Consider the following 27881-nt stretch of genomic DNA (forward strand, 5'->3'; position numbering starts at 1 on the left):
TCCGCCGCCTCGGGACTCTACTCTTCTGGCTTCGCCTCGTCCCTCTGTCCCTCCGGCTCTGTCAGGCTCCTCCTTCCCGTCAGCGTCGCCTATGTCCTCTGTCGCTCCGGCTCTGCCGCGGACCTCCGGAACTCTGCCTCCGCCTCGGTCGCCAGAGCCTAAAGTTCCACCTTGGCCCTCCGGTTCCGCGGTGTCGCCCTGGTCCGTCGGCTCTCCAGCTCCGCCTCGGGTTCCTTCACCAGCTGCTCTGCCTCTGTCGGTCGGACCCCTGGAGTCGGCGGTCCTCCCTCCACCATGGCTCCTCCCTCCGTCGGCTCCACCGTGGGCTGTCATCCTGGCTGCGATCTGGGTCCTGCTCTCCTGCTTCAGGTCCCTCCTGTTTCCTCCCTGGCTCCTCCCACCATCGTCGCCCCCTTGGACTGTCTTTTTTGTCCTCTGGACTTATGTTTTGGTCCCCCTCCTTCGGTTGCGTCCTCCGCCGAAGCCCCCTCCCTCATGGACTCTATGTTTCTGGTTTGCCGCCCCTCTCTTTTTTTTCTACGGTGCGAGGACGCACCTATTCGGAGGGGGGCATAATGTCACAGTTCTGTCTGTTTTGTCATTTGGTTTTTCCCATTTGTCTTCCCCCTGTCATTTTGTGATCATTTGGTTTAGCCCTCGTTTGTGTATCACCTGTGTTTGATTAGATCGTCACCTGTGTCTTATGATTAGTATGTCTTTAAAAGTCTGTCTGTGAGTTCAGTTCCCTGTCGGCCTTTAACGTTAATATATGTGTGTGAAAGTGTTCCTGCCTTGTTCCTCTTGAAGATTTATATTAAATATATTGTTTATTGTTAATCTCGTCTATCGTCTTGTCCTGCACACACCCCTAACATTTTAGTTCATTGAAGTACAGCTGAAATAAAGTAAAATATTAATACTATATGAAAAACTTAAATGAAAATTGGACATATTGCTTTGGCAATGAACTGAAATAAAATATGTTTAAGTTGAAGTAATTATATATACTGTATATATGAATAGTAAAAAGGTAGCAATTATAGACATTTTAAGTCTATTTTACCCCAAAATGCTGAAAAAAATCACAAGAAATATTATTTACTGATTTATCACTTTTGACCAATAAGTGATGCTGCTTCTAAATTGTGGTTAACTTGGTGTGGAGATGACAAAAACAATTGCAGAGAAACAACCTTAGATCCATTTTGGCTTTTTTCATATCTCCTGACCATTAGGTGGCACTGTGCTAAAACTGTGCAGGTAACCTCAGGACATGTTTGTCAAAACAAACTCCAAGTTTGAATGAAAAATGACAGACTCCAAGGTCTGAACACGATAAAGCATTAAGGAGATATAACCTCATGTCCACTTTGGCGAGCTCTTTATCAAATTCATTTGTGTGTTATTCAGGGATGGTTGAGTCTATCAGAAAGCTTGAGCATCTGAAGATGGTCTGTATCAATTTTAGTGAAGGATGAGTTAAAAAAAGTATTTTTTTTACAAAATTTCCAATACTTAACGAACGGTTTGATTAACAGTGGTTCTAGAGGCAAAGTTGTTCAGAATGAGTATATCTAACATGATATGAATATTGTGTGTGTGTGAAACAAATTGGTAGTGCCACCTAGAGGCCAAGAGTTAAACAGGCCCATCGAGTTTTGTTCCGGCTGGCCTCCATTAACCTCGTCTAATAGGTGCTCAAATTAATTGGCTGATGGCGACTATGTTTTTCCAAAATACTCCTTATAGATATTGGTGGCACCTTGGACAACGACACTGCATGCCAAATTTCAAGGCTTTCAGATTAACATGCATACTTTTTTCCTTTTATAGTGCCACCAAGTGGTCAAACTCCCCAATTTTTGTTATTTGACCAAAGATTGAGGTCATTCATATGTATCCCAAGTTTGGTGAAAATAGCTCATTCCATTCAATAGTTATAGCCATTTTAGTAAAAGTTACTCCGCCCACTTTTAATGTTTTTGCATCCTGTTCTGACCGACAGTGGAAATTCAACTTGGTTTCGACAACTTTTGGTAATAAGACTCCAGAGAACTTTTCTGCTCTAGATTGGTTCCAACTGGGTTAAAAACTTCGGAATAGTTCACTTCACATTAGTAAAATTTGCAAAAAAAATCATATTTACCGAAAAAAATTTCATGACAGAAATTAAAGCAGAGACAGCCATTTTGTTTGTCTTGAGCCAAAGATTCCAATGGTGTAGGCACTTGAGTCTACAAAACATATTTGATTGCTGTGGCGCCTTCTATTGGCCCACTAGAGTACATCTTTGCCAGTTTCTCCCCAAATTGAGCTCAACTTTCTGGCCAAGTTTTAAATCTCTAGAACTTATGGTTTGGTCTGTTTCAGTGCTTTGCACTTGAACCCCTAATTTTTAAATAATAAAATAAAAAAAATGAAAACTGAAAATGTGTAATTAAAAATATTAATAAGTATTATATTAGTACATTAATACAACTAAAAATAACACTGCACAAAGAGCTATAGAATGACTTCAGAAGTCAATGGAATAATATAAACGACTTTTATAATACTTCTAGTAATAAACAAAATTTATTGAATTGGTTATTAATTTTAATAACAGGGTACAGCGGGGCTAAAGGCCCCCCGGGGTAAAAGACATATTTGATATTATTTTTCTCTAAACTACTAGATGGCAGAAAAACATGCCGTAGCACTTTCCAAAACATCCGCTGTGTGTCTTTTACCCCACACTGGTGAGCCTTTTACCCTGTGTGTGGGTAAACCTCGTACATTTATATGATTTTTAAACTAAATAAACAACCTGTATGATTTATTTTCACACAAAATATGTTGCTCCGTGAATGTTCAATACAAACATACAGATTTTTTCTGCAATCATACACTTTGGGCACAGTAAAAAGCACTTTTTTTTTATAGGGTGTGCCTTTAGCCCTGGTGTTCCCCTTTTAAGTTTTTGAGTACAGATAAGTAGTGCATTTTGATTTTATCTTATTAATGATATTTGAGTAACTTGTAACTCAGTATCTGAATAAAATACCTGTTTGATGTTGTGGATGTTCCACACCCAGAGCCATGCATAAAGACAGCAACGATGCAAAACAATACCAACAATACCAATATTTCAGTACAATACTAAAGAGAAACTTGGATGTAAGCAATGCTAACAGAGTGGTTTGACTTATATTACAATACATGAGACACACTGTAGTACAGTGTGCTCATATTTGACTGAATTTATGTTTCTCGTCAGCTCATGCTGTTTGTTTTTTCTAAAAAAAAAAACTGTCTTTTAGTGCAATGCTCCATATTTGGTTTATATGTTAATCATATCAGTCCAGCTTTTGGTATGGACTCAGTTACCATTGCAACCCAGTAACAGTGTGATAATGTGAATACTGTGCTGTAGGGCTGATAGCTAATTACTAGCAGTGTTATAACAGACATTTTCATACTGTTCACAGTTATTGTCTTTGCATCATTTGCAGCTGTTATTATTACACTGAAATTAGTATATATAGTATGTCACAAAAGTGAGCGCACCACTCACATTTCAGCAGCCATTATAGTATATCTTCTCAAGGGACAATACTATAGAAATTAAACTTGGATATATTTTAGAGTAGTCAATGTGCAGTTTGTATAGCAGTATAGATTTATTGTCCGATGACAATTACTCAACATGCAGCAATTATTGTCAAAATAGCTGGCAACAAAAGTGAGTGCACCCTAAGTGAACTTGTCCAAAGTGTCAATATATTGTGTTAGCACCATTGTTATCTGGGGCTGCCTTAATCATCCTGGGCTTGGAATTGACCAGAGCTGCTTGTTGCTGGGATCCTCTTCCACTCCTCACGGAGCTGCTGGACGTTAGACACATGGTGCTTCAATACCTAACACTTAAGGATGCCCCAAAGGTGCTTAATAGGGTTCAGATCTGGAGACATACTTGGCCACCCCATCACCTTCACCTTCAGCTTCCTCAGCAAGGCAGTTGTCATCTTGGTGGTGTGTTTGGGATGGTTATCATGTTGGAAAACTGACGTTCGGCCTAGTTTCTAGAGGGAAGGCATCATGTTCTGCTTCAGAATGTACAGTACATAATGGAATCCATGTTTTCCTCAATGAACTGCAGCTCCCAATGCCCAGCAGCACCCACACAGCCCCAGACCATGATGCTACCACCACCATGCTTGACTGTAGGCAAGACACAATTTTCTTGGTACTCCTCACCACGGCATCGCCACACATGCTAGACACTAGTGATGCGCGGGTCGGGGTTTTTTTCAACCCGCGGGTCCCGCAATTATCAAATTATTTGGCCCGCCCCAGCCCGCCCCGCAGTACTGTGTCTATTTTTACAACCCGCCCCGCCCCGCACCCGCGACAATTAAATAGACATACTGCATAATGCAAATGAAAACCGAAAGTGCCTTTCGCCCTTTAAACTGGCAACAATACTGTACGATTATGAATATGAACCATAAATCAAATCATATTAATAACAAGATAATCAGTGGTGTAACGTTAGTGGTGCCGGAAGAAATGTGGGTATATATGCTTCATTTATGAATATCGTTTTGAACTTTCTATTTGAACGCATTCGTTTACTGGATCCTTGGACTGAAAGGTTTAAAAGTTCACTGGTTTAAGGAAGTTCTGATCATGAAAATCTGCTTCTTTTTATTTGTAAGATATTGTTTTCATTATTATGTACTGTTTAAAATGACTAGGGTGCAGGAGACGCAGCGGGCGCAATCACCAAATACATTTCAAAGCAAGCCACAGTCCTGACTACATCATTGCTGTCTTTATTGTGTGTTTTTAGCGAATATTTACATTCATTCACATATGACTGGATGTGGTTGACTGTCATGATTTTGGCTAATGCAGGATAATGCGCATCACAGGAGATTTAAATATGCATAGCACCAGGCCTGCAGAGCTGAATGAGCGTTCGCTTGATGCGCTTGTGGCTGGCAGCGGGAGCTGCTTGGCGCTTTCGTGACGTGACGTGTTGATAACCTTATTAAAGAACTTAATAAAATATGAAAATAGATATTCCCAAATATGTAATATAGGCTATAGGGAATTGCACGCAACATATTGATTTTTTTTATTTAATTTTGTTTTTAATGACCCGCCCCAACCCGACCCGCAAATAAAGTGACAGTTTCTTTACCCGCCCCAACCCGACCCGCGGGTTACCCGCGGGGCCCGCGGGTTATGAGACGACCCGCGCATCACTACTAGACACCATCTAAGCCAAACAAGTTTAGTCTCATCAGACCACAGGAAATGCTTCCAGTAATTCATGCTCTTGGACAGGTTGTCTTCAGCAAACTGTTTGCGGGCTTTCTTGTGAGCCAGCTTCAGATGAGGCTTCCTTCTGGGACGATGCCTATGCAAACCGACTTGTTGCAGTGTGCGGCGTATGGTCTGAGCACTGACAAGCTGAGCTTCTACTTCTGCAACCTCCAAAGCAATGCTGGCAGCACTCATGCATCTGTTTTTTGAAGCCGGGTTCTGCACCCAAAACATAGAACGAGTGCTGAACTTTGTTGATCAAACCTTGCAAGGCCTGTTTCGAATGGAACCCATCTTGGAAAACCTCTGTATGACCCTGACCACTGTAGTGTTACTCAGTTGTTACTAAATCTCTAATAGTCTTGGCCATCTGTGTGGAGAGCAACACTTCTAATTCTCAAATCCTCAGAATTCCTTGCCATGAGATGACATGTTGAACATCCAGTGGTCAGTATGAGAGATTTGTACTTAAAGCACCTAGTTTTAACTGCTCTAATACAAGATACACAACTTTGTTTAGTGCTTTGTTTAGTCACGCAGATAAAAACATAAACTTGATGAATAGGACATGTGGCTTTAAACAACATACTGCTGTTATCACTTAGGATGTACTCACTTTTGTTGCCAGCTATTTTGACAATAATTATGGGTAATGTAGTTTTTTCTTATATTCCACATAATTCTTTTAAAAATAAGTTGAATTAACGTCAGCAAATGGTTTCAACAGGTCTGTCTTGTTTTATCAGTTATTGTTAAAAATCAACTTCCTTATGGAGAAAATGAATACAGTTTTTACTTCAGTGAGCTTAACTGTTGCAAATAATGTTATAATGTTTTAATTAATATCATCTGTTGTATTATTTTTAGTTTAAAAGAATGCTCAACAGGGAACTAACTCAGCTGTCAGAGACCAGCCGGTCAGGAAACCAGGTGTCGGAGTTCATAGCAAGCACAATTTTACGTGAGTGACATAAAAGTAATTTACAGACCTAGAGACTTACTGTGTTTACCTTTCAATCTGTATTTACTGTAGCTCAGGGCTTTTCAAGTACTCTGTGTTTGTGTTGCAGAAAAACAGCATGATGTGGAGATTATGTCAGCAGCGTGTAAGGAAGAGAAAAAACGCCGTCCGATGTCTCAAATAAGTGGAGTGAGAAAACTGAGCCCCAGCCCGAGTCTCCCTCCAGCATGCATCCCTCGATTTGGTGTCAACACACAACATGAGAGCCTCCTAGCCAAGGTGCCTCTTCATTTTACTCTTTGATCAGAATTGAGAAATATAAACTTAGAATTGCAAATGGACTACCTTTTACTTAATCACAATTACCTTTTTTATTCTGTGCTATAAACACCTTATCAGGGTATAAATATATCTCACAATATTTTTTCTCAGAATTGCAAGCAACAAAGTCTGATTTTATTTATTTTTTTCCTGTAGCCGAAACAGGCTTTCATAATTGTCAACAACAATATTCAAATGACCATGGCTTTTTATAGTTGTTTGTGATTAACTGGAAAATATATTTTTTAGTATTTTTTACTCACAATTTCTACCCAATAAAATAATTTAGAAACATTTATAGTTATTATAAAAAACATTTTATGCAATTATACAAGTGCATTTTATATTGGTCTAATCAAAAACCATGGTTTTGTCTAGTTTCTCTAAAAGCAAATAAAAAGAAATAATTTAATTTAAACTGTATTTTTGCTTGACACCAAAGTGTTGATATGCAGAACACATACCGGCTAGATTTACTTACTGCCAGAATTATTGTGGGTTTTATTCATTTATCTGATTTTTTTATTGGTTTTTATTAGTACATAAAATCTAATTTTAATAAACAAATTAACAATAAACATTAAGGTCTTTCAAAGTGAACTTTATTTATAAGAAAAAAGTTTTTATTTTAAAAATATATGTATTATTAGGTATATTATTTTAATTATTTAAAACCTAACTAACTATTTTCAGTGAAATATTTCAATAAAGCATTTGTGCTATCTTTCATAGATTTATAGTGCTATATCATTATTGATTATATTGTTATGAGTGCTACAACGACTGTATTTTTCACTCCAGGAGCTTGAGGACATTAATCGATGGGGTATAGATATTTTTAAGGTAGCAGAGTATTCTGGGAATCGACCACTGACAGTCATAATGTACACCATTTTTCAGGTAAGACATTGTCTAGAAATATCTCTGACATAAATGTTTCATTGCTTCGCTATTGTATTTTTTTGTTCCAACATACATAGCTTTGAATAAAAAAAAAACAATAACAAATACAGACAAAGTTAGAGAAACTGCCAAAAGAAATAGCTCATATTTTCATTGGTCTATCCACCTTCAATGTGCAAGTAACCCCATGGGTAAGACTTCAGTTCGTTATGCGCTTTAGGGAAATCGAGATGAATGAGTCAATGGTAAAACCATTTGCATTACAAACCAGCATGTTCATAATTAAGGTAGTACATTAAAATAAAATGGTAAGTCTCACCAGTTCGTAATATCAAGCAGCAAAACAAGCTGTTTTGTACAGCTAAAAATAGCAGGATGCAGATGAGACCGGAAGCCAAACCAATAAACTGTACAAATGGCCGCACCCGCTCTTACAGGAAGAAAGAGGTGGATAGCATTAACTGAAAATAGCTTTCCTTTATATTTTTACACTGATTTAAACTGCAGATTTACCTGATGTTTTTATACTCTCTAATTCTCAGGAGCGAGATTTGCTCAAGACCTTTAAGATTCCATCAGACACCTTCCTAACTTTCCTCATGACTTTGGAAGATCACTACCATGCGGAAGTGGCCTATCATAACAATATCCACGCAGCAGATGTTGTGCAGTCCACCCACGTTCTTCTCTCCACACCTGCCCTAGAGGTCTGCATGGATGATCACACACATGCATAGTAACCTCTAAACAAAACATTGCTAATACCAGGATATATGTTTTCTTTTTTACTTTCAGGATGTGTTCACAGACCTTGAGATCATGGCTGCTCTGTTTGCGAGTGCTATTCACGATGTGGACCATCCAGGCTTGTCTAACCAGTTCCTCATTAACACAAGTATGACTCTTTAATGACAAACCATTAAAAAAACTCCCAAATCCATCCACACATCCAGTCAACACAAACGGAAGAATGTCTATTTAAAGGAGTCCTATTATGCTTTTTCACTTTTTGAATTTTAGCCAGTGTGTTGTGTATGTTTGGGCATAAAAAACATCTACAAAGTTACAAATCTCAAAGTCCACTCCAAAGGGAGATATTTAGTTTTTAAAAAATCCATTTTCAAAAACTACTTTAGCGATGTTGCATGGACAGCCACTTCTTTGATGCTTCAGCAAACCGCAGGGCGGCTCGTATAAACACAAGCATTGACTAAAGTGTCCACGAACTGCTCTGGTCGTCGCGCTGGAGCCGCGCCGTTGATGTTTGCGGTAAAGAGGGTCGAAAGACATGTGTCACACCCTCAGCACGTTCCCTCAGTCCCAATCACCGCGATCCATCATCAATCAGCCAATCCCCACTGCACCACGCCCGTGAACCATCACCAGAGTTCTAATCACCGTCACCTGCACCAGCAATCACCACTCCCTTTAAATACTTACCTCTGCCATTCACTCACCGGCTGGAATCAAAGTTACATGGACACCTCTCCGTGGATCTTCACCTCTTTCTGTTGTCTCTCCTGTGCTCCTCGTGGACTGCTTCTGTGTTATCCTGTGAAACACATTAACCGCCTTAAGGGAAGTGACTTTTGCTCTTGCTACGATACTGATGAACTTGAACTCACCTGTTGTGTTGTGTTTGAAGACTCGGCTACCGAGACCCATACTCACCTGTCTTCACATGTTTGAACTGTGCACCATTGTCAATAAATATCACGAAAGATACTCACCCTCTCCTTTTGTGTGTGGACGTAACAGAATTACAGCCCTAAAAAAGAAATTCCTTCAGCTCACTCATGGAGGCGAACGCAGCATTCACCGATGCCTCTCCCGACCCATTAAAGATGTCTGAGGCTGAGGACAGGCTATGGGGGCTACGGCAAAGTGGGCAGACATTGGAGAGGTATGTGGAGGAATTCCTTGAGCTCTCCCATCGGGTGAGCTGGCCCGACGTCACTCTTGCTGTTGTGTTTCGGTTGGGACTGGATGAGGAGACAATCCGATGCAACTCCCCCATATGTGATTTTTCCTTGATTGAACTAATCAACCTCACTCTTTATATAAATGGCTCTAGTATCGAGGTTAAAGAAATAAAGAGTGATGGTAAGTTTCCACATCCAGCCCTCTACGAAACCCAGCACGTCTCACCGGCTCACTCCTCGCCTGGACTCCCCACATACCTCACCAATAACTCCTCCCTCCTCGCCAGCCCGGAGCTCGCGGCCAGCCCTCCAACGTCATGGCCAATCTTGATGGCAGCTCACAGGATGGCCACCACACCCGTTCACAAGATGGCTGCCACGCCAGCTCACAAGATGGCTGCCACGCCAGTCTCATCCAGCCTTCCAGAGACTCTGCTGGTTCCGCCCAGCCTTCCAGAGTCTCCGCTGGTTCCGCCCAGCCTTCCAGAGTCTTCGCTGGTTCCGCCTCCAGAGCGCCCTCCAGTGTCCGCGCCTCCAGAGCGCCCTCCAGTGTCCGCACCGCCAAAGCGCCCTCGAGTGTCCGCGCCTGCAGAGCGCCCTCCAGTGTCCGCGCCTCCAGAACGCCCTCCAGTGACTGCGCCACCAGAGCGCCCTCGAGTGTCCGCGCCTGCAGAGCGCCCTCCAGTGTCCGCACCGCCAAAGCGCCCTCGAGTGTCCGCGCCTGCAGAGCGCCCTCCAGTGTCCGCGCCTCCAGAGCGCCCTCCAGTGTCCGCGCCGCCAGAGCGCCCTCCAGTGACTGCGCCGCCAGAGCGCCCTCCAGTGACTGCGCCGCCAGAGCGCCCTCCAGAGACCGCGCCGCCAGAGCGCCCGCCAGTGACCGCGCCACCAGAGCGCCCGCCAGTGACCGCGCCACCAGAGCGCCCGCCAGTGACCGCTCGCCCTGAGCTAACTCATTCTGTGTCTCCGCTGGAGACGCCCAGCCTTCCTGAATCTCCGCTGGGGCCGTCCAGAGCCCGCTCCCCAAGAGCGCCGTCCAGAGCCCGCTCCTCAAGAGCGCCGTCCAGAGCCCGCTCCTTAAGAGCGCCGTCCAGAGCCTCCGCTGGTGCAATCCAGCCTTCCAGAGCCTTCGCTGGTTCCGTCCAGCCGTCCTGAACCTTCACCGGTTACGTCCAGTCCTCCAGAGCCTCCGCTGGTGCAATCCAGCCTTCCAGAGCCTTCGCTGGTTCCGTCCAGCCGTCCTGAACCTTCACTGGTTACGTCCAGTCCTCCAGAGCCTCCGCTGGTGCAATCCAGCCTTCCAGAGCCTTCGCTGGTTACGTCCAGTCCTCCAGAATCTCCGCTGGTGCAATCCAGCCTTCCAGAGCCTTCGCTGGTCCCGTCCAGCCGTCCAGAGCCTCAGCTGGTCCCGTCCAGCCATCCAGAGCCTCAGCAGGTCCCGTCCAGCGATCCAGAGCCTCAGCTGTTCCCGTTCAGCCATCCAGAGCCTCAGCTGTTCCCATCCAACCATCCAGAGCCTCCGCTGGCCCAGCCCAGCCTTCCAGAGCCTCCGCTGGTCCTGTCCAGCCTTTCAGAGCCCACTCTGCCAAACGGTCCCTCCAAACCCCTGAATTCCCCAAAGAAAATTTTGGGGGGGCGCCATATACTCCTGGCCAACGTGGCCGGGCCGAGGACTGAGGCCAAGGCCACGGGGGCTGCCCAGCCATGGCCACCTGAACTGCCTGTCCGGCCATGGCCGCCTGACCTACCAGGGCCACCCAAACTGCCTGTCCGGCCGTGGCCGGCTGACCCGCCACGGCCACTCGAACTGCCTGTCCGGCCGTTTCCGCCTGACCCGCCACGGCCACTCGAACTGCCTGTCCGGCCGTGGCCGCCTGACCCGCCATGGCTTCCTGTTCCGCCCTGGAGGCCTTCCCAACCCAGCAAGGTCCTGCCCCGGAACGGCCTCCAGGGCGCCCGCCCCCCCTCCCTGGTGTTTCCATCACGGCGCGGGACACGCCTACCGGGAGGGGGAGATAATGTCACACCCTCAGCACATTCCCTCGGTCCCAATCACCGCGATCCATCATCAATCAGCCAATCCCCATTGCACCACGCCCGTGAACCATCACCAGAGTTCTAATCACCGTCACCTGCACCAGCAATCACCACTCCCTTTAAATACTTACCTCTGCCATTCACTCACCGGCTGGAATCAAAGTTACATGGACACCTCTCCGTGGATCTTCACCTCTTCCTGTTGTCTCTCCTGTGCTCCTCGTGGACTGCTTCTGTGTTATCCTGTGAAACACATTAACCGCCTTAAGGGAAGTGACTTTTGCTCTTGCTACGATACTGATGAATTTGAACTCACCTGTTGTGTTGTGTTTGAAGACTCGGCTACCGAGACCCATACTCACCTGTCTTCACATGTTTGAACTGTGCACCATTGTCAATAAATATCACGAAAGATACTCACCCTCTCCTTTTGTGTGTGGACGTGACAACATGCTGATGTAAACACAAGCATTGACTAGAGTGACGATCATCAGTGGTCGCATCGAGCCGCGCCGTAGACGTGTGCAGTGTGTGGTAAGAGATTTATTCATTATGTAGATAGCTGCACTAGCCTAGTTTTGGACATGTAAATAATTAAATAAATTAGCACAATAATGATAATATCATGTATCGACGATCATGCAGGCTGACGATAGGACCAACAATACTGTAGCGTATTATTTACTCACCCTCCATGCATCCTAGGTGTATATGACTTCCTTCTTTCAGACAAATGCAATCGGAGTTATATTAAAAATAATCCTGGCACAGTCTGTAAAAGCCTCTTTTAGCAATCTGATATGTTTTTGTATGAAAAATATTCATATTTAAAACGTTAAGATCACTTTAATCTATCTTGCGCAGTTGCACACAGGACTTTCTGCTTTGGCAGGACTGAACGCAGTGGGACTGCAAACCAATCACAGTACATTTTGTTTTTCGGAAGGCGGACCTTCATCCAACCCAGAACTAATCGAGCCATTTGTGCCAGCCTGGGGAGAAAGCTATTGTAATAATATAAATTATGTGAAAAATAATGCATTTTTCGAACCACCAAGCATGAGAGAATGTTCTAGTGCAGTGTTTCTCAACTCCAGTCCTCGGGACCCACTGCTCTGCACATTTTGTATGTCTTCCTCATTTAAGGCACCTGATTTTGATCATCAGCTCATTAGTAGAAAGATTCATGAACTGAACTGAGTGTGTCAGACTCAGAAACATACAAAATGTGCAGAGCAGTGGGTCCCGAGGACTGGAGTTGAGAAACACTGTTCTAGTGCACCCCCAAAACAAACTAAGGACTTTGTAAAAGAGCATAATAGGACCCCTTTAAAATCTGGTATTAAAATAATGAATTGAAACCAAAATTCAGGATGAACTTGGCCAAAATGTTTAGTACATCACTACTAAAAAGCCAGCAGGATCTTAACATGTTGTTTTTCTCTTCACTCTTTCAGACTCTGAGCTGGCTCTCATGTATAACGATGCCTCAGTTCTGGAGAATCATCACTTGGCTGTGGGCTTCAAGCTTCTCCAGGAGGAGAACTGTGATATCTTCTGCAATCTCAGCAGGAAACAACGACAGTCCCTGAGACAGATGTCTATAGATATGGTGAGACTTTTACATGTTTATGGAATACTGGAATACAGTGCCTTGCGAAATTATTCATACCCCTTCATTTTTTTCACATTTTGTTTTGTTGCTGCCTTATGTTAAACTACTTTAAATTACTTTTTTCCCATATCAATCTACAGTCCCTACTCCATAATGGCAAAGCAAAAAATAGTTCCCTTTCGATACTTTCACTCGTACTGCGTCGTAAGACGCTATGGGAAAAAGCTCCTTTTTCTCCTGAGACTGAAGCATTTCAATAACGCAGTGTAACTGCACGGCCATTGGTTCGTGCAGTGAGTAAAAAAACGAACCAATGGCTCGGCAGCAGAGCTGCACGAGCCTGTGGCGATGATTGGCTCCAGATCACGCCAAAAGTCTCATGGGGAAAAAGGAGCTTTTTCCCATAGCGTCTTACGACGCAGTACTCGTTCCCGTATCTCAGGGAACCGAGGTTACGAGAGTAACCGAGTACGTTTTTTAACATTTGTGCAAATTTTTTAAAAATAAAAAACTGAAAAGATCCCGTTGCATAAGTATTCATACCCTTTTCTGGGACACTCGAAATTTAGCTCAGGAGCATTCATATTGCTTCTAGAGCCACGTTCAGACTGCCAGCCCAAATCCGATTTTGTGCCTATCTGGATGGAATCGGATTTGAATAACTGACTGTCCACACAGTCATATCACAACTGTTCAAATCCGATTTGTGTGTCCATAAGCGCTCTTTCGTTTTACGGAATGTGCGTTGGTTTCTATGGCAATGCCGTTGCGTTATTATGCCAACACTAAAAACAACAATAACAGCAATACAGTTTGCAATATAGTTGTTGTCTTGCGATATGACAACGTTGCCGTCGCACTGGACTATATCTCGTCTTAAAAAGCAGCGGCAGAAATGCAGGAAGCTGGAATATGCATCCTTATTCTGTGCTGCCGTCTTCGCTGGTTTCAAAACTCAAAGAGGTGCGTATACTAGCCGTATATTGTCTTTTCCCGCTTGATTTGCAGTTCGCAACAACACAAGCTTGTTTCTGGAAAGACGTTTGTTATGCTTTCCACAAAAACATCTGGTGTTTTTTTCATTTTTTTACGAATCGGATCGGATTTCATGTAGTTTGTTGCTGTTCAGACTACCTAAATATGATCGGATTTCAATCAGATTTGCATACAAATCGGATTTGGGCTGACAGTCTGAACGAGGCTTAGATGTTATTACACTTCGAGTGGAGTTAAACTGTGGCAAATTCATTTGAATGTGTATGATTTAGAAAGGCACACACCTCTCAGAAAAGGTCTAACAGCTGAAAATGCATATCAGAGCAAAAACCAAGTCCTGAGGTCAAGATAACTGCCTGTAGAGCTCAGTCACAGACTTGCATTAAGGCAATGATCTAGGGAAGAGTTCAGAAAAAAATCTGCTGCATTGAAGGTTCACAGAAGCATTTATCATAATGGAGGACTATTGGAGCAACTAGGACTCTAGGAAATGTCTGCCAGCCCCCATCCAAGCCGAGAGAGCTTGAGAGGTGAAAAAGTGAGGCAAAGAATGGCAGATAATTGCCAAATGCAGATGTGCAAAGCTTGTCACATCATACCCAAAAAGACTTGAGGCTGTAAAGGTGCTTCAACTATGTACTGAGTTGAGGGTATGAATACTTGTGCAATGTACTTATTTCAGTGTTTTATTTTTAATAAATTTGTAAAATTTGCAAATCTGGTTTTTGATTTGTCATTATTATGGTGTATGGAGTGTAAACTGATGTGGGGAAAAACTAATTTAAAGCAGTTTAACATAATGCTGCAACAAAACAAAATGTGAAAAAAATGAAGGGGTATGAATACTTTTGCAAGGCACTGTACTTGATTCTGATTGGTCAGTCACAATATTCTGAGGTGTATATACACGATCCCAGACGAGAAATAAGAGTCTTATCTTGCAAAACGCTCTGTCATTTTCAAAAGAAAATAAAAATGTATATACTTTTTAACCACAAATGCTTGTCTTGCACTAGCTCGACTTAGGCTTGTGATGTAGGTGAAAGTACTGACACAGTTTTTACAAAGCAAACATTTAAAAAAAGTCAAAATCCTTTACAAAAAATGTAAAACAACGTTGGATGATTTTGAAGTTGGAGGAGAAAATGATATGGACTTTTTCACCCTACCCTACCTTTGTGAACCAAATTACACAGACGCTAACCGCGTATGACCTTTCTAACGTGATTATGTAATGCATAAAGTCGTAGACGTGCATCACAGAGCTAGTGCAAGATGAGCATTTGTGGTTAAAAAGTATATAAATTTGTATTTTTCTTAGAAAATGACATTGTTTCTCTAGATAAGACACTTATTCCTCTGCTGAGATCATTTAGAGCTCTTTGAAGCTGCATTAATGCTGCTAATATATATATATATATAATATATATATATATTTGACTGAAGAGAGAAAGACATGAACACCTTGGATGACATGGGGGTGAGTAAATTATTAGGAAATGTTAATTCAGGAGTGAACTAATCCTTTAATAGTAGGCCTGCGGTAATATATTTCGTAATAAGCCTTCGTCTTGTTGCCAGAATGATTGTTGTGTACACTGTAATGGATTTAAGATCATTAACAGGTAAGAATTTTAAAACACTTTCTTTTAAAAAAATTTCCACTCTTTATTATTAATGTGGAATCAGTAATATAATTACACTGTATATTACATCTTAAATGACCGTCTTGTCTGAACTTCGTCTACACTCAAAGCCATTTGTTAGGAACTGTTTTTCTTTGCGTTTAAAGGGCTAATAAAATATTTCAACTAAAATCAATATGCCATGTCTAATTATTTACTTATGTGGCAATTAGCTGTGTAATAAGCAAGATAATGACAGTTGTTATCACATAATAAAACCTGAGACAAATTGGCTGAACATTATCCCTTACATAAATCTAATTATCATAAGCCAGAGTAAAATCACTAAACTATATAAAAGTGCCTAAACACTTATACAGATATTTCATCTTTATAGACTAGTGATTTTTATAGTAATGATTGTGATTCCACTTAATGATTCTTGGTTCTTTTGAACAAGCACCAAATAACTGATCCTAAATACATTTTATCATATACTATTTTTATTTAGTAATATTATAAACGAAAATACTAATCCAAAATGATACTATTTTGGTTAAATTTTACCACAAGTACCATTTATTACAGCAAAACTTTGTTTTTATGATTTATCTTTAACTACACCAACCAGTAACTAGTTTGAGAACCTTTGAAGTTGGCTAGAGAAAGCCTAGCCTGAAAGTTTAAAACAGTTAAAAATGCTTGAAGTTTGAAAACTTAAAAATAGATAAAATAGATAAGATGTTTTTTAGCATGATTTAGCACACTGATAACAGGATTTAACATGTTGCTAGCATATTTCTAGCATGATTAGCATATTCCTAGCATGTTTCTAACGTGATTAACATGTTGATAGCATGGTTCTAGCATTATTAGCATGTTTCTAGCATGATTAGCATGTTGCAAGGATGTTCTTAGTTTGTTGTTAGGGTGATTAACGTTATTAGCTTGATTCTAGCATGAATAGCATGTTAGCTAGCTAGTTTCTAGCATGATCAATATGTTGCTAGCATGATTAACATGTTGCAAACATGTTGATAACCTGTTGTTAAGATTATTAGCATGTTTTATCATGATTAACATGTTGGCAGCATTTTGCTACCATGATTAGCATGTTAATAACATGGTTCTAGCATTATTGGTATGTTTCTAACCAGATGTAGCACGTTGTTAGCATGTTCCTAGCATTATTAGCCAATTTTTAACACGATTAACATTTTCAAAGCATGTTGTTATTCATATATGTTATTCAAATATCAGCATATTACTAGCATGTTTTTAAAACAATGTTTTAACATGATTAGCATTTTGTAAGCATGTTAGTAGTATGTTGTTAAAATGATCAGCATGTTACTAGCATGTTTTTAGGTTGATTAGCACGTAGCATGTTGCTAACTAGTTATTTCTATGTTATTTAAAATATCAACATGTTACTAGCATGTTTTTAAGATGATTAGCATGTAACATGTTGCTAACATGTTTCTAACATGTTGAAAGCATGGTTCTAGCATGATTACCATATTACTAGTATGTTTCTAACCAAATTAGCATGTTGTGAGCTCATTTCAAGCATTATTAATACATTTCTTGCATGATTAGTATGTTCCAATCATGTTGTTAGTATGTTATTAAAAAGATCAGCATGTTACTACCATGTTTCTAGAATGATTAACATGTTTCTAGCTTGTTTAGCATGTTGCTAGCATTTTTCTAGGATGATTAACATGTCGTTAACATGTTTCTAGCATGATTAGCATATTGCTAGCATGTTTATAGCATGATTAACATGCTATTAGCATGTTGCTAACATGTTTCTAACGTGATTAACATGCACGTTGATAGCATGGTACTAGCATTATTAGCATGTTTCTAGCATGATTAGCATGTTGCAAGAATGTTCTTAGTTTGTTGTTAGGGGGATCAGCATGTTACTAACATATTTCTAGGATGATTAGCATGTTGATAGCACGTTTCTAACATGTTGCAAGCATGTTGTTAAGATGATTAACGTTATTAGCTTGATTCGAGCATTAATAGCACATTGCTAGCTAGTTTCTAGCATGATCAATATGTTGCTAGCATGATTAACATGTTGCAAACATGTTGATAACCTGTTGTTAGGATTATTAGCATGTTTTATCGTGATTAACATGTTGGCAGCATTAATAACATGGTTCTAGCATGATTGCCATATTACTGGTATGTTTCTAACATGATTAGCATGTTGTTAGCATGTTTCTAGCATTGCTAGCCCATTTTTAGCATGATTAACAGGTTCAAAGCATGTTGTTAGTATGTTATTCAAATATCAGCATATTACTAGCATGTTTTAGAATGATTAGCATGTTTCTAACATGATTAGCATTTTGTAAGCATTTTAGTAGTATGTTGTTAGAATGATCAGCATGTTACTAGCATGTTTCAAGGATAATTAGCATGTAGCATTGTGCTAACATGTTTCTAGCTTGATTATCATGTTGCAATTGTGCTATTTCTATGTTAGTAAAAATATCAACATGTTACTACCATGTTTCTAAAATGATTTACATGTTTCTAGCATGATTAGGATATTGCTAGCATGTGGTTAGGATGATCAGCATATTTCTAGGATGATTAGCATCTAGCATATTGCTAACATATTTCTAGCTCAATTAGCATTTTGCAAGCATGTTGTTAACTTGTTAGGATAATCATCATGCTGTTAGCATGTTTCTAGTATGATTAATTTGTTGCTAGCATGATTATCATGTTGCAAGCATGTAGATAACATGTTGTTAGGATTATTAGCATGATTTATCATGTTGCTAGCATTTTGCTACCATGTTTCTAACATGATTGACATGTTAATAGCATGGTTCTAGCATGATTACCATGTTACTGGTATGTTTCTAACAAGATTAGCATGTTGTTCACGTTTCTATCATTATTGGCATGTTTTAGTGTGTTCCAAGCATGTTGTTGGTAGAAAAATTATCATGTTCCTAGCATGATTAGGATTTTGCAAGCATGTTGTTAGGACGATCAGCATTTAGCATGTTGTTTAGATGTTTTTAGTTTGATTAGCATGTTGTTAACATGTTGTAAGGATAATTAGCATGTTACTAGCATGATTAACATGTTTGTTGTTACCATGTTTCCAACATGAATAACATGTTTCTAACATATGTTGTTAGCATATTATTAGCATGATTAGCATGTTGCAAACATGTTGTTAACGTGTTAGTATGATTAGCATGTTACTAGCATGATTAGCATGTTGCTGCAATGTTTTTAACATGACTGACATGTTGATAGCACGTTTTAGAATTATTAGCATATTGCCGGTATGTTTCTAACATGATTAGGGTTAGCATGGTTAGCATGCTGCTAACATGTTTAGTATGTTGCTAGCATGATTTAGCAGGTTTTTCTAGCATAGTCATTATGCTTTGCTAGTGATAAACAACTTAAACACAGTCTTACTGTACAGAAGTTTTCACCCCTCAATTAAAGTCTATAGGATTTTTGGGTGGTTTTGATAGTCTGGGTTACGAAAACCGATAAGTCTGAAGGTCAGACCTGAGTTTGATGATTGTAGCTTGAAAACTCTAGGAAGAGATACATTTTCAGATTTAGTCTAGTAAAATTTAGAAAAAGCAGAAGCTTGAAGAGATATTACTGCGTCTGCTTCGGCCATATTACGGCAGCAAGCTTCCTTGACTCTTACGCCAGAATGGGAGTGTAGTTCCTAATCTTATCGCTCTAGAAAATCACAGCTTTACATTTTCCACCGGTCTTAGTACACGATATAACTACAGAAGAGTCAAGTTTTAAATAGGACAAACACCGAAACTCGTTGGTCATTTTTGAACGCGATGCTATTGGTCTAATAGGATTCAATGACCTGTGCTAAGCTATGCTAAAAGTGATATCGCCAGAACAGGAGAACGGCTGAATGGATTTCAAAACGGTAAAAATTAACTTATTAACTCGGGGGGAGTTGGAGAATGAGCCTATTTCCAAAAAAAGTGGAGTATTCCTTTAAGCTGATGTATTTAATTGAACTGATTTACTCATTACCTTTATAGAGATAGTTGTTCCAATCCTGTATGACTTTCTTTCTTCTGCTGAACACAAAAGAAGATCTTTTGAAGAATGTTGGTAACCTTAGTGGGGACAAAAATATAGTGGAAGTCAGTGGGGACATTCAGGTTCAGAAATTCAGCTTTGTAATAAAGGAATACAGGTTTGGAACAGCCTAAATGAAAGAAAATAACGACAAAGTTTTCATTTTGGGTGAACAACCCCTTGTTCAAAAAGGAAAATAACAGTTGGTTTATTTTACATCGTAAATGGGGAAAAAAATGTAATGCACACTCCCTTAAGCACTTAAGTGCTTAAGGGAGTGTGCAATTACATTTTTTGTTAATTTGGTCTGCTCCTCAGAAACGTGTGCATTTGTCTTATTACTTCATTGTTTTATTTTACATCATAAGCAGATGTCTGATAGTAATGATGTATCAGTGAATGACTCAGACTATGTAACTGTTTCTAAATGAATCAGTGAGGCAGTGAGTGATCTGTGACTCACTTGTGAGTCAAGTTCATTTGTGAATCACACTACTCTGGTTCCTCTGTTGTATTTCAAAACTCTTAAAGGAGTAGTTCACTTTCAGAATAAAAATTTACAGATAATTAACTCACCCCCTTGTCATCCAAGATGTTCATGTCTTTCTTTCTTCAGTCGTAAAGAAATTATGTTTTTTCAGGATTTCTCTCCATATAATGGACTTCTATGGTGCCCCCGAATTTGAACTTTCAAAATACCTCAAATGCTCGGCTTGTCTAGCTCTGTGTGTACTCTGTGTATTCCGGTTCATGACAGTTATGGTATGTTGAAAAACTCCCACCTCATTTTCTCCTCCAACTTCAAAATCGTCCTACATCACTGTTTTACCTTTTTTTGTAAAGGGTGTTTGATCTTATTTGCATGTTCACTTTGTAAACACTGGGCTGGTACTTCTGCGGCGATATAGGAGGATTTTGAAGTTGGAGAAGAAAATGAGGTGGGAGTTTTTCAACATACCCTAACTGTCATGTACGGAGTACACAGAGTTTACGCAGAGCTAGACAAGACGAGCATTTGAGGTTAAAATGTATGTAAGTTTAAATGTTTTTAGGAAATAACTGGTCGTTTCGCTAGATAAGACCCTTCTTCCTTAGCTGTCATCATTTAGAGCCCTTTGAAGCTGCATTTTGGAAATTCAAACTCGGGGCCACCATAGAAGTCCATTATATGGAGAGATGTTTTCCTCAAAAAACATAATTTCTTTACGACTGAAGAAAGAAAGACATGAACATCTTGGATGACAAGGGGGTGAATACATTATCTGTAAACTTTTGTTCTGAAGGTGAACAGCATCATTAATGAAACCGAATGACTAATATCAAATTTCCCGTCATCTCTTCAGGTATTAGCCACTGATATGTCCAAACACATGAACTTCCTGGCAGACCTGAAGACGATGGTGGAAACTAAGAAAGTGACCAGTCTGGGTGTTCTGCTGCTGGATAACTACTCAGACCGAATACAGGTACTTCTTATTCATCCTAATACAAAATATAGTTCCGGTCAACCTGTTTAACAACTGTATTGAAGTCTATTTTTGCTTGACTAGTCAACCATTTATTGACGTATTTGTTCTTTTTGCACAATAGTACAAATTCTTCATTCTTATCTTTAAAGGTGCTTCAGAATATGGTTCACTGTTCAGACCTCAGCAACCCCACCAAACCGCTGGAGCTCTACAGACAGTGGACAAACCGCATCATGGTGGAGCTCTTCAGACAGGGGGACCGTGAGCGAGACAAGGGCATAGAAATCAGCCCCATGTGTGACAAACACACAGCTTCTGTGGAAAAATCTCAGGTATGATTATTTTGATTTTAGGGGTTTGCAAGCTGATGATCTGGGAGGGTCACAAGGGGGCGCTGGGGGTCTGCAAATAATTGCGAGAAAAAAATTAAAAGAATTACACTATCTTTTAAGGCTGTTAAAGGTAATGTTGTTTTAATAAATAAAAAGTAGAATATAGATGCAAACAGAATTATTTTCTGATACTATTTTAATGAGAAAAACTACAAAATAAAACCCAAGTATTAAGACTTTATAATATCACATGTAATATTTTCTCACACTATTTTAATTAAAAAAAAACATGTAATTATAATAAATAAATAAACAGTAGAATATACATGCAACGTATGTTGAGATACATTTTTTTGCAAAAAAAAGTCTTTATAATATTAAACTTAATATTATAAAGTTAAATTTAACTAAATATTGTTCTTACACAGTATGAATGATTATTTATTAAACATTATATGAAAAAATACAGCTGTATAAAATTTAAAAAATGTTAATATTATAAAATGTATTTTTCAGGACTGTCAATATGTGCATTTAAGTGATAAAAGATTAATAAAAGTTATGATTTAAAAATTTCACCTTAAAAAGTTTCTAAAATGCTACTAACTAAATTGCTTTTTATGAGATAAATTCATGAGATAAATTGAGCTTTTAATTGTAAGAAAAAAACAGCATTTAGTTTTAATACATTTTCAAAATGACAATATAATAGGCATTTTTTTTACATCTTTATAATCACACTTCATATTTTGTCACATTGTATAAATAAAAATATACATGTAAAAAACATATTGATACTGATTTTTACTAAAAAAATGTCTTTATGATATTACACTTAATACTATAATATAGATGTAAGTAAAAAGTTGTTTCAAGTACTATTTCAATAATTTGCAAAATTACAATATAATAGGCAACTAATATTTTAAAAAATCTTCATAATATCACACTTCATATTTTCTCACACTCTCACACTGTATCAGTGGGTTTTTAACTGTAAAAAAAAATGCATTCCGTTTTAAATAAAACGTATGTTCAGATACGTTTTTCCAAAAAATAATATTTATAATATGACACTTAACATTTTTCAATTACTATTTTAATAATTAGCAAAACGACAATCTAATGCCAATGATTTTTTAAAAATCTTTATAATATGAAAATCTTTTCTTACACACCATAAATGCGCATTATCATATGTGGGGATTAAAACTTTTTTTTTTTTTTTTTTTTAAAAAGCCTGTCCTGTACTATACTGTACTAATATGTTTAATTACTGTTTCTCAAGGTGGGATTCATCGATTACATTATCCATCCTCTTTGGGAGACATGGGCTGATCTGGTCCATCCAGACGCCCAGGACATTCTAGACACATTAGAGGACAACCGCGAATGGTACCAGAGCATGATCCCACGCAGCCCGTCGCCCACCCCCGAAGAGCAGGACTCCCGGGCCACGCTGGGCGTCGCGAGCTCAGCCGGAGAAAAGTTCCAGTTTGAGCTGACTCTGGAGGAAGAGGACGGCGAGCTAGAGGCTGAAGAAGAGCACATAAATACAAGTACCATGATGGACCCCCGCAGAGTCTCGCCCATTTTAGACAGCGCCGAAAGAGAACTGGACCAAGAAATGACCAGCGTATCCATATTGCAGCTGGAAACTTAAGGCCCAGTAGCACTTCAGTGCTTCTCAGTTGCACTTATGAATAATTTGGGGTTGAGTAGAACAACCAAACACTAAAAACTAAAAACACATCGGACCCAAGGTTGATCTGACCAAATAAGCCTGTGGTTTAAAGCTATATTGTAACTTTTGGAAAGGACGTGTAGATTAATGTTTTTGTGGTCGCATGGAGAAACACAAGTCTTCCCTTGCCAGTGACTGTCCATGCCAACTACATAGGAAAGCTGATTTACGTGAACTTTTTCACTCGACTCGACAATATTTATTATCTTGAACATTTTTAATAATGGATAATTTAATGCTTTTGCTTTTTTTGCCACTGAGAAATAACTTAGTCGAAAGAAACAGGACAGTTGTGAGAATTATTTAAGGCAAGACACCACAGGAAAAAAATATTAAAGGGATAGTTCACGCAAAAATTAAAATTAGATTTGTATCTGCTTACCCCCAGGACATCCAAGATGTAGGTGACTTTGTTTCTTCAGTAGAACACAAACAGAATTTAACTCAAAATTTAACTCAAACCGTTGCAGTCTGTTAGTCATATAATGGCAGTGGATGGGCACCAAAACTTTGAAAGTAAAAAAACATGCACAGACGAATCCAAATTACACCCTGCGGCTCGTGACGATACATTGATGTCCTAAGACAAGGGTTGGGTATCATTTGGGGTTTTTTTGTTACCGATGCCAAATCGATACTTTTAAAATGGTACCGGTGCCAAAACGGTGCCTGAACCAATATTTTTTAAAAAGCCACAAAATGGTGGATGACACAAAAATATCTGTTTATTGGACAAAAAAGTTCTTTAAATTGAACAATGTATTAAAAGTTTAAAGTACACATTCATATTTAAAGTAAATACAAAACACAACAACAATTAAAGCTGCAAGCAGCGATGAAAGGGCCCTTGCACCCGGGCTCACCACCGACCGGTGGCTTTAGGAAAACAGCTAAACAGTATGCTTTTAATACAGTAAATATAGGTGAAATATATCAAAGTCATTTAAATGTGCCAAAAACGTCCTGCTGCCAGCTGGTGGTGCTATGTCTATAACTGATTATTGGCATGTAGATGTGTTCAGGCCAGCACTTTTATCAAACATATGAAGTTTGGTGCAGATTGACCTTGGTATGTTTGAGTTAGTGTAAGATATGATATATCCTGCTATGATCCTATGATAATATCTGAATATTGGCCTTTAGGTGTCTTCAGGCCAGGATTCCTACCAAACCTGTAAGGTTTGAGGTAGATTGGACATTTTATGGCTGAGTTATAACAACTTCTATGTCCATGGCGAAACATCAAACTTTGTCAGGCCGCCACGAACACGCCCTTTAACGAAAACTCAAGACCTTTGCAATTTAACATCACAAAGGCCTTTAGATTAGACTGACCAAATATAATGTTGATATCATTAAATCTCTAGGAGAAGTTTGTTACCAACAGGTGGCGCTATGATTATGAGAGAATATTGGAGTTCAGATGTGCTCAGGCCTGAATTCTTATCGAACATGTGAAGTTTGAGGCAGATTGGACATTTTATGCCTGAGTTATAGCAACTTCCTGTTTCATTGCGAAACATCGAAATTTGTCAGGCCGCCATGGACACACCCTCCGACGAAAACTCTAGATCTTCGCAATTTAACGTCACATGGGCCTTTAGATTACACTCACCAAATTTGGTGTTGATTGGAATAAATCTGTAGGAGGAGTTCGTATGAATCATAGCTGAAAGCGCACACCGCTGAACGTGTAAAGGTGGCGCTATCGAGCCACTTTGCCACAACCACTTCTGAAACCCATATCAGACGTAAATTTTCGCCAGGTCTGATGTGTGTGCAAAAGTTTCATGAGTTTTGATTTGTATCATCAAAGCTTTCCGACGTTCATGTCAGTTTTCTCATTCAGGAAATAATTTTCGGATCATTCTGACACCCCATGAATGCAGTATTTAAATTTAACTAGTTATGGTTGCTTGCTCTTTGGCTGGACATCAACACACCCATACACTTAGTAAAAGTGTGGAGGGTGTGCAGCGATCATTTTTCCTCTTCCGGCCAGAAGAGGTTCCGGCCATGTTGATGAATCAATGCCTCTTACATCCGTGTCATAGCACCAGAAGACAAATATCTCAATCGACAGCTCAGGCATTTATGTGGCACCGAAATAATTCGGTGTGGTACACACCGGTCATGTGGGTACCGGTTGCGTATTGGCACCGGGTTTCAGTACCCAGCCTTACCTAAGACACGAAACAATCGTTTTTTGTGAGAAACTGAACAGTATTTCTATTATTATTTACCGCTGATACACAGCAATGTCCAACTGTCCTGAGTGCGTGCTCAGCATCTAGCGCGTTACATGTGTACTCGCTCTGGCCGGAAGAGGAAAAATGATCGCTGCACACCCTCCACACTTTTACTAAGTGTATGGGTGTGTTGATGTCCAGCCAAAGAGCAAGCAACCATAACTTCAACTTATCAGGCTCAGAAGTTGGGAATTGGTGAACAGTTAGTTCAAAGGTGTCAACAGTCCCGGATGAGTTTGCGCAAGCAAATGAAATCTTTTAGCTTTCAATCGGTTTGAACAATCACGCTAAGCGCAAGTAATTACCATTTTGAATAGCCGCTATACAATCTCTGTGCACTGTGTAAACAATGAGTGTCATATACACGCGACAGATAGTTTGTGAATACTACACCAGAGGACAGTTGTGCCTTGCTGTATATCAAAGGTAAAAAATGATATAAATACTGTTCGGTTTCTCACAAAAATTGTTTCGTGTCTTAAGACATCAATGTACCATCACAAGCCGCAGGGTATAATTTGGAGTTGTCTGTGCGTGTTTTTTTTTTTACTTTCAAAGGTTTTTGCCCATTCACTGCAATTATATGGCGGACAGACTGCAACAGTTTGAGTAAAAAAAAATTGTTAGTGTTCTACTGAAGAAACAAAGTCACCTACATCTTGGATGTCCTGGGGGTAAGCAGATAAAATCAAATTTAATTTTTGGGTGAACTATACCTTTAACTAATAGATCATTTAACGTTTTTAAATGTTATGTTAAAATATGTAAATTAAGCATTATGGAATTAAATTATGCACCAATTTGCATACATTTCCAGAACAGAAATCAAAACACTGGTTCAAAATTCTTCATTTTCATATAGTTTTTACAGAGGGCATTTTTAATTTGTTTTTTCATCACTCCATAAATCAAAACATTCCGTCAACAGCCAAAAAATAAATTATAGAAAATAATTATAGACTGTAAAGCGTGGTGTATATAAGTGATACTAAAGTGGAGATTTCTTTCCTAATATCTATTGTAATTTAAATCTACAGACACAAATAGATAAAGTGTCATAAATAAGCACTTAAAAGTGTACTTTAAATATTAAAGACGTATTATGGAAGAAAACAAAACAAAACAAAACAAAACAAAACAAAACAAAAAAACACAATAGCTTTGCTTGTAGTGTCTTGCCTTAACTGGTTAGCGCTAAGATTGTGATTGTTAACAACCTCAGGATAATGTTGATTTCATTTTAAATGTAGCAAGACTCCAAAGTGCAGTCACTAAACTATCTGTTTATAATCTTGTTTTGAACAAATAAGAAAAATCTATATATATTGGGCTCATTAGACAACCGTATGGAGAATCCCTTTACACATGTCTTTGTACTGAAATACCTTTATACCTCTTGACACATTAGCACTATGTAGACATCATGAATTTAGAAATAGAAACAGGGTTGATATTCTATTATTTATGAATAATGACAAATCTATACTCCCCTAAACTTGACACTTGTGAGTGAATCCGGTTGATTTATTCTGCTGTGCCCACGTTAGAGATTGTAAAATGGAGATCGCCTCTGGCTGCCTCCACTGGGTGCTATCAAGAGCTGAAGTGGATCTGACATGTCTCCCAGATTTATAATTAGGTGGATTTAAATAGGAAGTTCTGGTCTAGATCAGCACAAACAACCCTTATTCTGAGCCAGACGCGAGTCCACCTCACATAAAGGGCTTTGACTGACTGATCCTTAAGATATGCTCTCGTTGTTCCATAAATATGAACCTGTTTATATAGAGTCCGAAACATACAGAAACACAAAATTACAGAGGAATTATAAAGGAGAAGTGTGCAATTTATGAGTTAAATATATACATATTATACAACAAGTTTAAATTGACCAAATGTAAAATTTATATTTTATTCTAAATTCTTTGAATTGTTTGGGTGGCGCATATGTAATCATTTTGCTATAAACACTAACGTTCAAAAGTTTGGGATTAGTACGATTTTTTATGTTTTTAAACAACTGTCTTCTGCTCATCAAGGCTGCATTTATTTGATCACAAACGATTACAAATTACAACGAGAAATCTCTTCTATTTTTATATACATTAAAATCTATTTGATTTCTGTTATCAAAGACACATTTTCAGCATCATTACTCCAGTCTTCAATGTCACATGATCCTTCAGAAATCATTCTAAAAAGCTGATTTATTATCAGTGCTGGAAACAGTTGTGCTGCTTGATATTTTTGGAAACCTGTGATACTATTTTAAGGATTCTTTGATGAATAAAAA

The 27881-nt window shown here is 39.2% G+C and overlaps 1 protein-coding gene across 1 annotated transcript in view; it reads left to right on the plus strand.

The window, feature by feature from the left end:
* pde4cb (phosphodiesterase 4C, cAMP-specific b) overlaps positions 1-23929 on the plus strand; it is a 108065-nt gene extending 84136 nt beyond the window's left edge. The window contains exons 8-16 of the mRNA XM_073825353.1: positions 6178-6271; positions 6381-6550; positions 7394-7492; positions 8038-8202; positions 8291-8390; positions 12909-13063; positions 21138-21260; positions 21413-21595; positions 22884-23929. Of these exons, the coding sequence (XP_073681454.1) occupies positions 6178-6271; positions 6381-6550; positions 7394-7492; positions 8038-8202; positions 8291-8390; positions 12909-13063; positions 21138-21260; positions 21413-21595; positions 22884-23258 (1464 nt within the window). The 3' untranslated portion in view covers positions 23259-23929. The remainder of the gene's footprint in view (positions 1-6177; positions 6272-6380; positions 6551-7393; positions 7493-8037; positions 8203-8290; positions 8391-12908; positions 13064-21137; positions 21261-21412; positions 21596-22883) is intronic.
* Positions 23930-27881: the final 3952 nt, after the last annotated feature.

This window comes from Garra rufa, chromosome 20 (genome assembly GCF_049309525.1).
Source record: "Garra rufa chromosome 20, GarRuf1.0, whole genome shotgun sequence".
NCBI classification, from domain to species: Eukaryota; Metazoa; Chordata; class Actinopteri; order Cypriniformes; family Cyprinidae; genus Garra; species Garra rufa.